This window comes from Lithobates pipiens, unplaced genomic scaffold (assembly GCF_037356315.1).
Source record: "Lithobates pipiens isolate NorthernLeopardFrog02 unplaced genomic scaffold, aLitPip1_a1.2 Scaffold_84, whole genome shotgun sequence".
NCBI lineage: Eukaryota > Metazoa > Chordata > Amphibia > Anura > Ranidae > Lithobates > Lithobates pipiens.
This window is the reverse complement of record NW_027507908.1, coordinates 762374-778997: the sequence shown is the minus strand read 5'-3', so window position 1 is coordinate 778997 and position 16624 is coordinate 762374. Positions and strand designations below refer to the sequence as shown.

The 16624-nt window shown below is 47.6% G+C and overlaps 2 protein-coding genes across 2 annotated transcripts; both read left to right on the top strand.

The window, feature by feature from the left end:
- The first annotated feature begins 338 nt into the window (after positions 1-338).
- On the top strand, positions 339-1970 carry LOC143973589 (galectin-1-like). The gene is made up of 3 exons (XM_077474445.1): positions 339-409; positions 1274-1433; positions 1827-1970. Exons 1-3 carry the CDS (start codon positions 372-374, stop codon positions 1968-1970), a joined length of 342 nt encoding a protein of 113 aa, XP_077330571.1. The 5' UTR covers positions 339-371.
- A 4407-nt stretch (positions 1971-6377) lies between these two features.
- On the top strand, positions 6378-16624 carry LOC143973596 (galectin-1-like). The gene is made up of 4 exons (XM_077474448.1): positions 6378-6407; positions 8601-8680; positions 14587-14746; positions 15143-16624. Exons 1-4 carry the CDS (start codon positions 6396-6398, stop codon positions 15284-15286), a joined length of 396 nt encoding a protein of 131 aa, XP_077330574.1. The 5' UTR covers positions 6378-6395; the 3' UTR covers positions 15287-16624.

Sequence of the window (16624 nt, the reverse complement as noted above, 5' to 3'; positions counted from 1 at the left end):
CCCACTGAGCCATCGGCCCACCGGGAAACTCCCGGTAGTTCCGATGGCCAGTACATGCCTGTTCACACTCATCTCCAGATCTCCTCTTCCTCCATCTGCTCTCTTCCACCTGGGAGATCACCGGGAGACCAGCTCCCAATCAACCATTTGAGGGCTGCAGTATACAATTCCACCCTGCAGTGCCGATATCGTCACTCTAGATACGACTGGCCCTGATTGGGGAGGGGGCCCCCATGTGCATCTGGGGCCCCTGGGCTGATCTCAGTAAGACGGCCCTGCCCCTCTAGTATACAGGTTTTGTAGTAAATGTTCTCCTTTCTCCCATACAGACCACTGTCTTGTATAACTTCAGCCTCAAACCCGGTCACTCCATGGAGGTGGGGGGCTTCATTCCGGAGGGATGTAAAAGGTAGGTGAAGATTTTATCCTCGGCTACTTATTGTGTTATATATACGTCTGATCTCTGTATAATACTAGAATTTGCCAAATGTACAACTTACAGAAGTAGAAGTGTGCTCTGTGTACAGTCCATCCTACTGACCCCTCACTGGGAATTTGGTCCCTCAAATAATACCAGACATCAAATTGATTTGATTGGAGCAAATTTAGCTTCAACATTTGTTGTCAAAATGTCATCCTGGATAAAACTTGTCTGACTTGTCAGCCATCATCTGAAATATGACAACTGACAATCCTGTGACTCCCATCTACACTCTGTCTACCAGTCCTCCATCCCTCCACTGGTCTGATTGGCAGACCTCTTCCCTGCCATGGTACATACACCCCATGCGGGTTGGCTGAATTTCCGGGACTTCTGGTCCTTCAGAGGATGGTGACACCTTATGGAAGTGATGTGAACAAAAAAATAAAACTTTATATTTATAATTTAGGATTTGGCTTTTAATTTCTGTAGCCCTTTTTCTCCCTGGGGATCTCAAAGCACTTTATCTACTGTTGGGGCAGATATCTCTTGAGAAAGGGCACAAAGTAGTAGTGACACTCTGCTCTCCTTTCTCCCTCTCACTATTGGGATGGATGGGAGAAGAGAGCCGAGACTAGTCTTCAATGACTTCACTGTTTTTGACCATCCAGGATGAATTGTTCCATAGTGGCTACAACTCTAAATGTCAGTGAGGGAATATTAGCTGATATCATGTAAATTCATAATGTGGGGGATGGTGAAGTACCCATGGGAGGACCACTGGTGAATGACTTGAGTACGATATCCAACAAGGTCAGCTGAGCAGAATAATTGCTGTTTCCGTCTTTCTAGGTTTTCCATAAACTTGGGAAAAGATGAAAAGAATATAGTGCTGCACTTTAACCCTCGTTTTGATGAGCGCAAGATAATCTTGAACTCTATGGTGGATGATGTCTATGGAGAGGAGCTGAAGGAAAGCGTCTTCCCCTTCCAGGAGGGGTCAGACATCACGGCAGGTCTATGTTGGATGGGGCAAAGTGGTATCCTTGTACATATTGGGCACATATCTCTGAATGATGGGTTAGGTGAAGGGTATAAAGGATTTGCTATGATGGTCACCCCTTCAGCTCATTCCATGAAGGATGAGGACCTCCCGCATAGAAGATCCAATTGATTCCATCCATCACGCTACCATTGTGTGCTATTATATACCGCCTAGCAAATGGTTGCTGCTGGTCTGATCGGGGGGGGGGCAATAGAGGAAATAATGTGTGACATTGAAGTGTACAGGGTGATAAGAAAAAGTGTGTGTTGACTCTGAATAATTGTATTCTCATTTACCCTCAAGTCAGTCATTTGTAGATCACTTATTGACTTTTTTTTTTTTTTTTTTTCTTTCTTGCAGGTTTACTTCCAGTTTGAGCAAGACACGATCACCATACATCTACCTACCGGAAATCCTCTCTCATTTCCAGTCCGCTTTCCCATAGAGGTGATCTCCTTCTTGTCTTTGGTGGACCTCCAGCTCAAATCCATCACATTCAAATGAAGAATCCCACAGAGGAACCATCTGTCCCCCACATGTCCCTGTACAGGATCTGTGAAATGTCCATAGTGGCCAAAGATTCTTATCTTGTAACTCTGTTCCTGCTGCTCATGTAGCCATACATTGTGCTTTACCCAGTACTAGAAATGGATTTCATACACCTTTCAAATAAAATCAAACAAGCTCCATTGTGTGTTTTTTTTTTCATTTTTGGGGGGCCGGCGGGGGTAGAAACATTTGTGCAGCTGTCTTTCAAATGCAGTGTGACATAAAATATTGCAACAACCACTTATTTGTTTTGGGGGTTCTATGTAATTTTCGATCTCTTGTCAAGATCCCAACGGTGAAAAAAAATGTGATAACTCTTGCTGTTTTTAATTGTGCAGCTCTAACAAGATCTATGGCATCTCTTCAGCTTTGAAGCCTGGCTAATAGAACTGGTCAGGATTCCACCCCCTTGGTTTTCAAAGCCCCCAGCTGTCGGCACAAAACATGTCCCAGTTTGAGGACCTGCCATCTTTACAGCTAAAGTGCCAACAGTTGCTCAGCAATGTCTTGCTAACTCAGTGAAGTTGGTCTTTTGACTGCAAAATTAGGCCCTCTCTCATTTGTTTCCAGCGTTTGGGAGTTCCCGTCTTATAACCACAATCTGTCCTCTTGCCCTGGCCAGAGCAGGGTTTTGCATTTTGGCTGTGCCAAAAACCTACCTTAATTAGGGAGGTTGGGACTAGAGGCTCTCCTCCAGTATAACCTATAAAGTGGAAGTCTTCCCACCCCCGCAGAGGGCAGCTCAGATTTAGGAGCCATCTCCCTGGCGCTGCCAACCTTCTCACTTTGGGCTTGGGAAGCATGACTGAGGGACCTGCCGAAGCGGTTCTCTATATTCTTCCCCCCCCCTACCAAATTAACCAGATAAACTCCTTTCATCTGGAGTTGAAAGGCCATAGCAGCCTTTTATTACAAAACAATTAAATACCCAGCACCCCGTTCAAAGACCCAATAGACCCCTGTCTGCTACTATGACAAGAAAATAACAGCCTCAAATTGAATGGCTGTCTAAAACCTAAATCCTGAAAAACCTGCTACATATACCCCCAGCACCTGAAGAAAATAGGAAGCACCCTCAGACCAACACAAACAAGGGAGGGTGGGGGAAACATCTCTGACGAACTCAGAAAAAAAAATCCTCCTCCCTCAAAATACCCCTCAGCTCTGCAACCCACCAATCTGGTAAGCGGAATACTACCTTCAAAATCGCACCACTAAATACCCCACCTCCTCTGCATGCCCCAGTCACGCTGCCCCCTCCTAGTGTCACTCACCTCCAGGCCACATACTGACAATTCATCATAGTTGCATAGGTCAGTGATGGTGAACTTTGGCACCCCAGATGTTTTGGAACTACATTTCCCATGATGCTCAACTACACTGCAGAGTGCAAGAGCATCATGGGAAATGTAGTTCCAAAACATCTGGGGTGCCAAGGTTCGTCATCATTTGGGAGGGTCTGTTATACACATGACTAGGGCACCACCAATGTCCACAACACCATGGTAATCACTACCTATCCCCAAATTAAACACTTGTACCCAAATAATGAGGCCACGTTGGAGAAAATGTGAATGCATTGGCCATTTATTAACAAATAACCAAAAAATTAACATTCCTTAAAACAAACAATAATATTCATAATCAAATAACAATAAGATAAAGGTTGCTGGCCTTAGGAGTCACAATGAACCAACATCAAGTTTGGATCTAGTGGACTAAAATTCCCAGCCGCACCACACCGGCTCAGTGACCACTCACCCCTCTGCACATACCTCAGAGTTACAACTTCCCAACTAACACACCATTATCTGAGATACAACACAGGACTCCATACATTAGATGGTCCCTACTAAAAACTATTCAAGGAAATCTGAATGTCTCTAAAGACCTCAATCACCATAACCTTATGACTAACGAGATTAATTGCAGGCTGGGTGTTCTGTTCTAATCTACTCCCTTTTTTTTTTTTATATCGAGTACAGAACCAAGGATCATTTTGTGCTACTAAATTGTATGGAATTTGATAGACCCCACCACAGCAACAATAGATCCCCCAACACATGACAGACCTCCCCCCAGCAACAATAGACCCCCACAAAAAAAAATTGATTCCCAGTGACAATAGATCCCCACAGCAGTCAGCTTCAATATTCATTCAACATTCAGTGCTGGAGGTTCCGGAGCTGCTGAAAAAAAAGCCCTGGTTACCTTCATCAAAACAAAAAAAATATCTCTGCCCTCCTCTACAGCTCCCCTTTTAGAGAAAGCCATCCTCTAGAGATGGGGCATGGGAGCGAGATGCCCCAGAGATACTAAGACGTAGGGATGAGCTCAGGCGTGTTCGCATGTCCATGTGCAGAGCCCGCCAGGAAGTCGGCGCAGCGCTGCGCTATTCACAGGCAGTGAGACATTGCCCGATCTCTGCAGCCGCTGTTGGGGCGCCTTGAGGATTGGAGTTGAGAAACATTGCTATGGAAGGTGTCTTCATCCCCCTCATCTGCAGGTCCTGTGATGAGGTGATGGACACTAATGGTGAGGACTTAGTATACATAGAGAAGTTCTTAAGCCTCATACACACGATAGGACTTTGTACAAACTTTCCCTTGGATTTTTGTACAAAGGGAGTCGGCCCTGAACTTGTATTGCATACACACAGCAGGACTTTTTCAGACAACTTTCACCAAATCATGTGTTTTTTCTGCTCTTTACCGCCACCTTTGGTCAACTTCTGTATTGTTGTCTGATCTTTTGCATTGGTTCTGAGCATGCCTGTTTGTACCTTGTACAAAAGTCCTATGGTTTTCTGTACACACGATCAGACTTTGCTCCATCTGACTTTTGTTGCCAGTAAGTTTGTCCGTTCGCACAGCCAACAAAAGTCAGATGAAAACCGAAAAAGTTTGTCCGATGGAGCGTACACACGGTCGGATGTTGCTCTAAAACAGCAAATTTGCATGTTTGTTGTCAAAAAGTCTGATCGTGTGTATGGGCCTTTAGAGTTGCCACCTCATCCCTTTAAACCTGAACACATATGAATTACACGGGTTGTGAGGCTGATTTCATGTAGATAAGGCACAGAGAATAATTTGTCCCACACCTCTCATAGCCAGGTGCATAGACATTCCATGCCATCCATAGCCAGGTGCACAGATGTCAAACACCTCTCATAGCCAGTTGTACAGGCATCATACAACACTCATAGCTATATGCAAAGATGTCCCAAGCCACCCATAGCCAGGTGCACAAATATCCCAAGCCACCCATAGCCAGGTGCACAAATATCCCTAGCCAGGTGCACATACATTGCAAGCCACCCATAGCCTGGTGCACATACATTGCAAGCCACCCATAGCTAGGTGCACAGACATTGCAAGCCACCCATAGCCAGGTGCACAGACATTGCAAGCCACCCATAGCCAGGTGCACAGACATTGCAACCCACCCGTACCCAAGTGTACAATTGCCCCACCCTGCCCATTCCCAGGTGCAGAGATGTCCCACACCACTCATAGCCAGACATTGCAAGCCACCCATAGCCTGGTGCACAGACATTGCAAGCCACCCATAGCCTGGTGCACAGACATTGCAAGCCACCCATAGCCAGGTGCACATACATTGCAAGCCACCCATAGCCAGGTGCACATACATTGCAAGCCACCCATAGCCTGGTGCACAGACATTGCAAGCCACCCATAGCCTGGTGCACAGACATTGCAAGCCACCCATAGCCAGGTGCACAGACATTGCAAGCCACCCATAGCCAGGTGCACAGACATTGCAAGCCACCCGTACCCAAGTGTACAATTGCCCCACCCTGCCCATTCCCAGGTGCAGAGATGTCCCACACCACTCATAGCCATGTACACAGACATCACATACTGCCCATAGCCTGCGAGGTGGGGGGCAGGGAATGGAAATTGTTACTTTGGGGTCGGTTTACTAAAACCGGAGAGAAGAGAATCCGGTGCAGTTCTGCATAGAAACCAATCAGTTTCAGGATTTTTTTTGGCAAAGCTTAATTGATGAAGCTGAAGTGAGAAGCTGATTGGCTCCCATGCACAGCTGCACCAGGTTTTGCACTCTCCAGTCTTAGTAAATCTCCCCCCTTTGTGTTGTAGAAATGACTTTGAGGACGGTCATCTTTTGCCCCCTTGCTGTTTGTGGTGAGTGGTGACACCCCAGCAGAGTGACGATGGGTGCCCCATGCTCAGTCACACCCCATCCACATTTCATTCATTCTCTGTGATGAATTCTCAGTCCAGGGAGTGCTGGGCGGGGTGACTCCTCCCTCCTGACTGGCTCCGCCCCCAGCAGACCTCCTATATATGAAGAAGTAGAAGTGCAGCTGCTCACAAGTTTGTCTGATAAGAAAGCAGCATGGCAGATAATGTGAGTATGAGTACTGATGGAAGCTGCAAAAGCTGAGAAAATGGGTTGTGTGGGCTGAAGGCAGTGGTGGGTGTAGTGCGGTATGGTGTGGAGAGGGTTGGGTTGCTGAGTATGGATGGTGGTGGGTATAGGGTTGATGGGTGAGGACATGGGGTGATTTAGGGCTGTTGGTACGGTTGCCACATCATCCCTTTAATCCAGGACACACATTACACTCACTTGGTACCTTTATCTGTATTAAATCAGCCTCAGAACCCGTGTAATTCATATGTGTCCTGGGTTAAAGGGATGATGTGGCAACCCTAGTTGTTTGGTGTGGGTATGGTGCAGTTGGTGTTTGGGCTGTCATGCAAAAAGTGCTGTTGGGGATGGTAAGTGGAAGGAATAGGGTTTGAGAATGAAGGGTGGTAGGTATAGATTGGTATAGGGTTGCTGGGTCTGGGCAATGGTATGGTGCTGCTTCATGTGGTTAGTATGGTGTTGCTGGGTGTATAAATAATGATGATGACCTGCCTTTTTAATATACAGGGTGTAATAATCCTCCCCCTCTAGTATACAGGGTGTAATAATCCTCCCCCTCTAGTATACAGGGTGTAATAATCCTCCCCTCCCTCTAGTATACAGGGCGTAATAATCCTCCCCTCCCTCTAGTATACAGGGTGTAATAATCCTCCCCCCCCTCTAGTATACAGGGTGTAATAATCCTCCCCCCCCCCTCTAGTATACAGGGTGTAATAATCCTCCCCCCCCCCTCTAGTATACAGGGTGTAATAATCCCCCCCCCCCCCTCTAGTATACAGGGTGTAATAATCCTCCCCCCCCCCCTCTAGTATACAGGGTGTAATAATCCTCCCCCCCCCCCTCTAGTATACAGGGTGTAATAATCCTCCCCCCCCCCTCTAGTATACAGGGTGTAATAATCCTCCCCCCCCCCTCTAGTATACAGGGTGTAATAATCCTCCCCCCCCCTAGTATACAGGGTGTAATAATCCCCCCCCCCTAGTATACAGGGTGTAATAATCCCCCCCCCCTAGTATACAGGGTGTAATAATCCCCCCCCCCCCTAGTATACAGGGTGTAATAATCCCCCCCCCCCTAGTATACAGGGTGTAATAATCCCCCCCCCCCCCCTAGTATACAGGGTGTAATAATCCCCCCCCCCCTAGTATACAGGGTGTAATAATCCTCCCCCCCCCCCCAGTATACAGGGTGTAATAATCCTCCCCCCCCCTCCAGTATACAGGGTTTAATAATCCTCCCTCCCTCCCTCAATCCAGTATACAGGATGTAATAATCCTCCCTCCCTCCCTCAATCCAGTATACAGGATGTAATAATCCTCCCTCCCTCCCTCAATCCAGTATACAGGATGTAATAATCCTCCCTCCCTCCCTCCCTCCCTCAATCCAGTATACAGGGTGTAATAATCCTCCCTCCCTCAATCCAGTATACAGGGTGTAATAATCCTCCCTCCCTCAATCCAGTATACAGGGTGTAATAATCATCCCCCTGTACAGGGCCATCTTCAAGGCATCATGGGCCCATGGGCAGAGTAATTCTCTGGGGCCCCTACAAGCCTGTCCCAATTTTTATTTTATTTTGTGCACTCAAGAATAAAAGTATAAAGCCTCACTGTGCCCAACACTGCAGCCTCGCCATGGCGGAGGAAGAGAGATGGTGGACCAGATCATGACTGGAGGAAGAGGAGATCCAGAGATGAGTGTGAATAGCAGGCTGTTACAGCTTATATGAAATTGCCTCCGTTCTGCTCGCCGTCACACACAGCCCCGCCCCCTCCTGACCCCACGCCTGTGATAGACAGAATGCAGGTCCAATGCTGGGATGTTCTGCCTATCACAGGCGTGGGGTCAGGAGTGGGCGTGGCTGTGTGACGCAGAGCAGAGGCAATTTCATGTAAGCTGTAAGAGCCTGCTATTCGCACTCTCATCTCCGGATCTCCTCTTCCTCCCTCTGATCTCTTCCACCGGGAGACCAGCTCGCAATCAAGCATTTGAGGGCTGCAGTATACAATTCCACCCTGCAGTGCCGATATCGTCACTCTAGATATGACTGGCCCTGATTGGGGAGGGGGCCCCTCCATGTGTATCTGGGGCCCCTGGGCTGATCTCGGTAAGACAGCCCTGCCCCTCTAGTATACGGGTTTTGTAGTAAATTTTCTCCTTTCTCCCATACAGACGGTTGTCTTGTATAACTTCAGCCTCAAACCCGGTCACTCCGTGGAGGTGGGGGGCTTCATTCCAGAGGGATGTAAAAGGTAGGTGAAGATTTTATCCTCGGCTACTTATTGTATAATATTTACGTCTGATCTCTGTAATACTAGAATTTGCCAAATGTACAACTTACAGAAGTAGAAGTGTGCTCTGTGTACAATCCATCCTAATGACCCCTCACTGGGGATTTGGTCCCTCAAATAATACCAGACATCAAATTGATTTGATTGGAGCTAATTTAGCTTCAACATTTGTTGTCAAAATGTCATCCTGGATAAAACTTGTCTGACTTGTCAGCCATCATCTGAAATATAACTGACAATCCTGTGACTCCCATCTACGCTCTGTCTACCAGTCCTCCATCCCTTCACTGGTCTGACTGGCAGACCTCTTCCCTGCCATGGTACATACACCCCATGGGGGTTGGCTGAATTTCCAGGACTAATGGCCCTTCAGAGGATGGTGGCACCTTATGGATAGGGATGAGCTTCGTGTTGAACATACATTTGACTCGAACATCAGCTGTTCGGCAAATACCGAACGTTATGGGCCATTCGCTCCAAATTCGTGTGGTGCTCACGGCCCACAGTGCACTGCACCATCGCAGTGCATTGCTGGCTCATGATTGGCCAAGCATGCACTGTGACCCCGCATGCTTGGCCAATCACAGCGCTGGCAGCGAGGAGAGCCATGATTGGCCACAGGCATCCTGCCTGTGGCCAATCATAGCTCAGGCTGTGTAGTACACGCCCCACACTATATAAGGCTGCCAGCATGGTGGCCTTGTGTAGTGTGTTGGCGTCTGTAGGAGTTAGTGGGTGTTCTGTGTACCTTCAGCACAGTATACACCATTCGTTATTGGACGATTTTGCGTTCTTGCTCTTCTGTAGTGGTTGTCTGCGTGCCCTGACCACAGTATACACCGTTATATCACCTACATAGCTCTTCTCTAATTGAGCCGTGTGTGTGTCACAATATACACTACCCAATTGCTGGTTTTCCCTTCAGGCCACTACCATGTCTGGAAGGCCAGCAAGGAGAGGCAGACAGGCATGAGCCGATAAAAGAGGGCAAACGGGCTCTGTCTAGAGACAACAGTGCTGGTCGTGGACGCGGTGCATCGTCGTCAGCACGTGGCTATGGGACATGCTTGTCCTTCTTTTCGGCAGCTGGACATGTTGAGCCGCAACCTGCCAACGACTTGGTAGAGTGGATGACCAAGCCCTCTTCATCCTCCTCATCCTCCTCATCCTCTCTCACCCAGGCTCAGGGTATTAGCAAAGCAGCTGCCAACGCATCGTCTTCCCTCCTCTCAATGTCATCATCAGTGACTCCTTCCCTAGACCCACCACATCCTCCTGAGGAGTCTCCTGAACTCTTTGAGCACAGTGTTGGGTACATGCTCCAGGAGGATGCCCAGTGTTTTGTAGGCTCTGATGATGATACCCAGCTAGAGGAAGGCAGTAGCTTGAGCGCAGAGAGGTGATGCTCAAGAAGGACAGAAATCTGGCAGTCATGTTCCACAAGCTACAGCATACTGCCAGGTTTACTCCAGCGATGAAGAGGGAGGGGATGATGAGGGCACTGACTCCACGTGGGTGCCTGGTAGGAGAGGAGGAGGAGACGGCACATGTCCAACTAGGCAGGATGCCCTCCGGGGGCCAGCTTAGGGGCAGCACACCAACTAAATCACACCTCAGAGCTCCGCCTGTGCAGGGCGCTGCCTCTGCACGTTATTCTAAAAGTTCTTTGGTGTGGGCCTTATTTGAGACGAGTGCATCCGATCGCACCGCTGCTATTTGCAACATATGTCTCAAATGTATCTCCCATGGCCAAAACATCAGCCGCTTGGGCACCACATGCTTGACCAGACATATGTTGACCTGCCATGCAGCTCGTTGGCAAGCGTACCTCAAAGACCCACACCAAAGAGCAAAGCGGACCTCTCCTTGCTCCTCATCAGCTGGGATCTCCAACCCCACTAGACCTTCAGTCCTCTCTGAAACCTGCTCTGAGAGGAATGAAGGTGTAGAATTAGGTGTGTCACAGCCAAGTGCTTCAGGGCACTCTGCTATCAGTACACCCACGTCCAATTATAGCAGGCAAATGTCCCTGCCCCAGCTGCTGGACCGTTGAAAGAAGTTCACTCCCAGCCATCCACATGCCCAGCGGTTGAATGCTAGCTTGGCTAATTGCTAGCACTTTAACTGCTGCCTTTTCAGTTGGTAGACTCGGCCCCCTTCCGTGAGTTTGTACAATGTGTGGTTCCTCAGTGGCAGGTCCCCAAACGCCACTTTTTCTCACGGAAGGCGATTCCGGCTCTCTACCGGCATGTGGAAGGCTATGTCCTTGCCTCGCTGGACAGGGCGGTCAGTGGTAAAGTGCATATTACTGCTGACTTGTGGTCCAGCAGGCATGGACAGGGACGTTACCTGTGTTTCACGGCCCATTGGGTCACTCTTCTGGCAGCTGGGAAGGATGCAGGACAAGGTGCAGTAGTGTTGGAGGTGGTTCCACCACCACACCTCCAAAATGTTACTATTGGTTGTGACACACCTCTCCTCCACCACCTCTTCTTCTTCCTCCATGGCCTCTTCCAGTGCTCTGTCCTCAGAACCAGCGGTGCTCTGTAGGCGTTCCAGGGGCTACGCAAGTGCGCAGGCAAAACTATGCCATGCCGTGCTTGCGCTGGTTTGTTTGGGGGACAGGAGCCACACTGGGGCAGATATTTTGTCAGCTCTGCAGGGGCAGGCCGAGAGGTGGTTGACACCACGCCAGCTTAAGCCAGGAATGGTGGTTTGCGACAATGGCACCAACCTCCTCTCTGCCCTCTGATAGGGACAACTGACCCATGTGCCACGTGTGGCTCATGTCCTTAACCTGGTGGTGTAGCGGTTCTTGGGTAGGTACCCCGGCTTACAGGATGTCCTGAAGCAGGCCAGGAAAGTCTGTGCATTTCTGCCAATCATTTAATGCCTGTGCTCGGCTGGCTGAGCTCCAAAAGGAGTTGAACCTGCTCAAGCACCGCCTTATATGTGACATGCCCACCAGTAGGAAATTAACGTTGGCCATGCTGCAGCGGCTGCACACGCAGCAGAGGGCCATCAATGAGTACCTGTGCGACTACGGCACCAGGACAGGTCAGGGGAGCTCGGTTTTTTTTCTCACCACACCAGTGGGGCATGATCAGGGATGCATGCACTGTCCTGTCACAATTTGAGGAGACCACAAGGATGGTGACGGTGCATGCATCAGTGACACTGTACCTCTTGTCCACCTGTTGGCGCATTTGTTGCGTGGAATAATGGACAGGGCACTTGAGGCAGAACAGGGGCAGGAAGAAGATTTCCTTGCCTCTCAAGGCCCCCTTTATCCAGACGGTGTTCCTGCTGTGCCACCCATCACACAGGAAGAGGATGAGGAGGATGATGATTGTGTCAGCATGGAGGTGGAGGCTGGCACTCAGCATCAGCAGCAGCCGTCTTGTAGGGATGGTTTACGGACTTGAACGTGGCTGGGAGGAGATAGCTGTGGATCATGTTGTCCTTAGTGACCCAGGCGACTCAGGACCAAATGCCTCAGCTAACCTAAGCTGCAAAGCCTGCAGAAGGATCCTCGTATTTTTCGGATCAAGGAGAGGGACAATTGCTGGCTGGCCACTCCTTGATCCACGGTACAAGGGTAAGGTTGCCAACCTTATCTTGCCGTCACAGAGGATGAGGCATCTCCAGGAGGCCTTGCAGAAAGGTCTGTGCAACGTGTTCCCAGAGACTGGGAGGTTACAAACTCCTGGTCCTGGACAACATGTTGCTGAGGCATCGGTCAGAAGGAGCGGTGAAGGTGGCCGTCTGACTGATGCGTTCAGACAATTTTTTTTTATTTTTTTTTTTTTTTTTTTTTTTTTGTCCGCAGCCCCAAGGTATGCATCTGTACGCAACCATCGCCAGCATCTGATTTACATGGTGCAGGAATACCTAGGGGCAAGGTCAGACTTGGACACCTTTCCCACCGAAAATCCTCTGGCTTACTGGGTCTTGAAGATGGATCACTGGCCAGAGCTTGCACAGTATGCAATTTAGCTACTGGCCTGTCCTGCATCCAGCGTTCTTTCGGAACGCACCTTCAGTGCTGCTAGTGGCTTTGTTACCGATCACAGGGTGCGCCTGTCTACCGAATCAGTTGATCGACTGACCTTCATAAAGATGAATCAGTCTCGGATCACCCACAGCTACCAAGCACCTGAAGCTGATGTAACTGAATAATTATTATTTTTTATTTTTAAATGTCACATCCCTTCAAGACTGCTGATGCTGAGTGATTGTCCTTTTTATGTTGATTTGTCTATCCTCTTCCTCCTCCGCTGATATGTTGGAAGAACATTTTTGGTTCTGGGTGATGCCACCAGCCCAAGTTTAATTCCAATTTTTGATGCTTTTCAGCAGGGCTCATTCCTGCACCACAACTAGAGTATATGGGAGAGGTTGCAGTGTTGTGGCACCAGTGCCTAAGGCCCAATTTTTCAACCCCTGTTTAACAGGGGCATGTAATTACAATTCTTGATATAATAGTTCACAGCAGGGCGCTCCAGCGCCCAGCAAGAGTCACTTTGAGGGCTTACAATGTTGTGGCAAAACCAACACCTTGTTCCGCCATTTCTGCAGAGCATATAGGGCAGGCCCCTACTTTCAAACATCCAACTTGCAAACATCTCCTACTTGCAAACGGAAGGAGACAACAGCAAGTGAGATGAAAAAAGACGGACGGCAAAACAAATTATACAGGGGTGATGACCCTTCCCTATGTTTTCCAAAGAGCTTAAAAATACACTGGAGCTACACTTTAAAAATGTACCAGTTGAAAATTACAAACAGATTCTACTTAACACAACAAACCTACACAGTCCCTGTCTTGTTTGCACCGCCTGTATACTGCTGTTCTGAGTATATAGGGCCTGGGGGCCACACGTATTTTTTTTTTTTTTTTTTTTTTTTTTTTTAAATATGGGTACGGGATTCCCCTTAATATCCGTACAAGACTCAAAGGGTCTGGTAATGGGCGGGGGGGCTACCCATGCCATTTTTCTCAATGATTTTCATCCATATTGCCGGAACTAGATATAACATTAAAACCGCAAGCAGTTTTAAATGACGTTATTTCTGTTAAATGTCATTTTGTGCAAGGACTGTTCTAAACACGTGGCACTTCACAGGCATACTATAGACACCCCCGGCACGATATTTACTTTTTTTTTTTTTTTCACTTTAATCGTCATTAAAATCAGTGCTCCCGCCAAAACGGCCATTTTTAAAAACATTTTAAGCATTAACCCATGTCCCCTGGGGCAGGAGCTAGGTCCCCAAACCCTTTTTAGGACAGTATCTTGCATATTGGCCATTAAAATTAGCACTTTTAATTTCGACCGTTCGAGATCCATAGACTTCAATGGGGTTCTAAAGTTTGTACGAATTTTCGGTCCGTTCGAAAGTTCTGGTGCGAACCGAGGGGTGTTCGGCTCATCCCTACTTATGGAAGTGATGTGAACAAAACAAAAATTAAATAAATAAACTTTTTATATTTATAATTTAGGATTTGGCTTTTAATTTCTGTAGCCATTTTTCTCCCTGGGGACTGTTTGGGCAGATATCTCTTGAGAAAGGGCACAAAGTAGTAGTGACTCTCGGCTCTCCTTTCTCCCTCTCACTATTGGGATGGATGGGAGAAGAGAGCTGAGACTAGTCTTCAATGACTTCACTGTTTTTGACCATCCAGGATGAATTGTTCCATAGTGGCTACAACTCTAAATGTCAGTGAGGGAATATTAGCTGATATCATGTAAATTCATAATGTGGGGGATGGTGAAGTACCCATGGGAGGACCACTGGTGAATGACTTGAGTACGATATCCAACAAGGTCAGCTGAGCAGAATAATTGCTGTTTCCGTCTTTCTAGGTTTTCCATAAACTTGGGAAAAGATGAAAAGAATATAGTGCTGCACTTTAACCCTCGCTTTGATGAGCGCAAGATAATCCTGAACTCTATGGTGGACGATGTCTATGGAGAGGAGCTGAAGGAAAGCGTCTTCCCCTTCCAGGAGGGGTCAGACATCACGGTAGGTCTATGTTGGATGGGGCAAAGTGGTATCCTTGTGAATATTGGGCACATATCTCTGAATGATGGGTTAGGTGAAGGGTATAAAGGATTTGCTATGATGGTCACCCCTTCAGCTCATTCCATGAAGGATGAGGACCTCCCGCATAGAAGATCCAATTGATTCCATCATGCTACCATTGTGTGCTATTATATACCACCTAACAAATGGTTGCTGCTGGTCTGATTGGGGGGGGTGGCAATAGAGGAAATAATGTGTGACATTGAAGTGTACATGGGGGAATAAGAAGAAAAAAAGTGTGTGTGTTGACTCTGAATAATTGTATTCTCATTTACCCTCAAGTCAGTCATTTGTAGATCACTTATTGACTTATTTTTTTTTTTTTCTTTCTTGCAGGTTTACTTCCAGTTTGAGCAAGACAATATCACCATACATCTACCTACCGGAAATCCTCTCTCATTTCCAGTCCGCTTTCCCATAGAGGTGATCTCCTACTTGTCTTTGGTGGACCTCCAGCTCAAATCCATCACATTCAAATGAAGAATCCCACAGATTAACCACCTGTCCCCCACATGTCCCTATCCAGGATCTGTGAAATGTCCATAGTGGCCAAAGATTCTTATCTTGTAACTCTGTTCCTGCTGCTCATGTAGCCATATATTGTGCTTTACCCAGTACTAGAAATGGATTTCATACACCTTTCAAAAAAAAAATCAAACAAGCTCCATTGTGTCTTTTTTTTTTTTTTTTTTTTTTTTTTTTTTTCTTTCATTTTTGGGGGGGTGGCGGTGGTAGAAACATTTGTGCAGCTGTCTTTCAAATGCAGTGTGACATAAAATTTGTTTTGGGGGTTCTATGTAATTTTCGATCTCTTGTCAAGATCCCAACGGTGAAAAAAAAATGTGATAACTCTTGCTGTTTTTAATTGTGCAGCTCTAACAAGATCTATGGCATCTCTTCAGCTTTGAAGCCTGGCTAATAGAACTGGTCAGGATTCCACCCCCTTGGTTTTCAAAGCCCCCAGCTGTTGGCACAAAACATGTCCCAGTTTGAGGACCTGCCATCTTTACAGCTAAAGTGCCAACAGTTGCTCAGCAATGTCTTGCTAACCCAGTAAAGTCGGTCTTTTGACTGCAAAAATTAGGCCCTCTCTCATTTGTTCCCAGCGTTTGGGAGTTCCCGTTTTATAACCACAATCTGCTCTGGCCAGGGCAAGAGGACAGGGTTTTGCATCTTGGCTGTGCCAAAAACCTACCTTAATTAGGGAGGTTGGGACTAGAGGATCTCCTCCAGTATAACCTATAAAGGGGAAGTCTTCCCACCCCCGCAGAGGGCAGCTCAGATTTAGGAGCCATCTCCCTGGCGCTGCCAACCTTCTCACTTTGGGCTTGGGAAGCATGACTGAGGGACCTGCCGAAGCTGTTCTCTATATTCTTCCCCCCCCCCCCCTACCAAATTAACCAGATAAACTCCTTTCATCTGGAGTTGAAAGGCCATAGCAGCCTTTTATTACAAAACAATTAAATACCCAGCACCCCGTTCAAAGACCCAATAGACCCCTGTCTGCTACTATGACAAGAAAATAACAGCCTCAAATTGAATGGCCGTCTAAAACCTAAATCCTGAAAAACCTGCTACATATACCCCCAGCACCTGAAGAAAATAGGAAGCACCCTCAGACCAACACAAACAAGGGAGGGTGGGGGAAACATCTCTGACGAACTCAGAAAAAAAATCCCCCCCCCCCCCCACCTCCTCCCTCAAAATACCCCTCAGCTCTGCAACCCACCAATCTGGTAAGCGGAATACTACCTTCAAAATCGCACCACTAAATACCCCACCTCCTCTGCATGCCCCAGTCACGCTGCCCCCTCCTAG

Coding starts and splice junctions, on each gene's coding strand:
- LOC143973589 (XM_077474445.1), top strand. CDS start 372: ATGGAGGTGGGGGGCTTCATTCCGGAGGGATGTAAAAG. Junction 410..1,273: donor ATTCCGGAGGGATGTAAAAG/GTAGGTGAAGAT, acceptor CCGTCTTTCTAG/GTTTTCCATAAACTTGGGAA. Junction 1,434..1,826: donor AGGAGGGGTCAGACATCACG/GCAGGTCTATGT, acceptor TCTTTCTTGCAG/GTTTACTTCCAGTTTGAGCA.
- LOC143973596 (XM_077474448.1), top strand. Junction 8,681..14,586: donor ATTCCAGAGGGATGTAAAAG/GTAGGTGAAGAT, acceptor CCGTCTTTCTAG/GTTTTCCATAAACTTGGGAA. Junction 14,747..15,142: donor AGGAGGGGTCAGACATCACG/GTAGGTCTATGT, acceptor TCTTTCTTGCAG/GTTTACTTCCAGTTTGAGCA.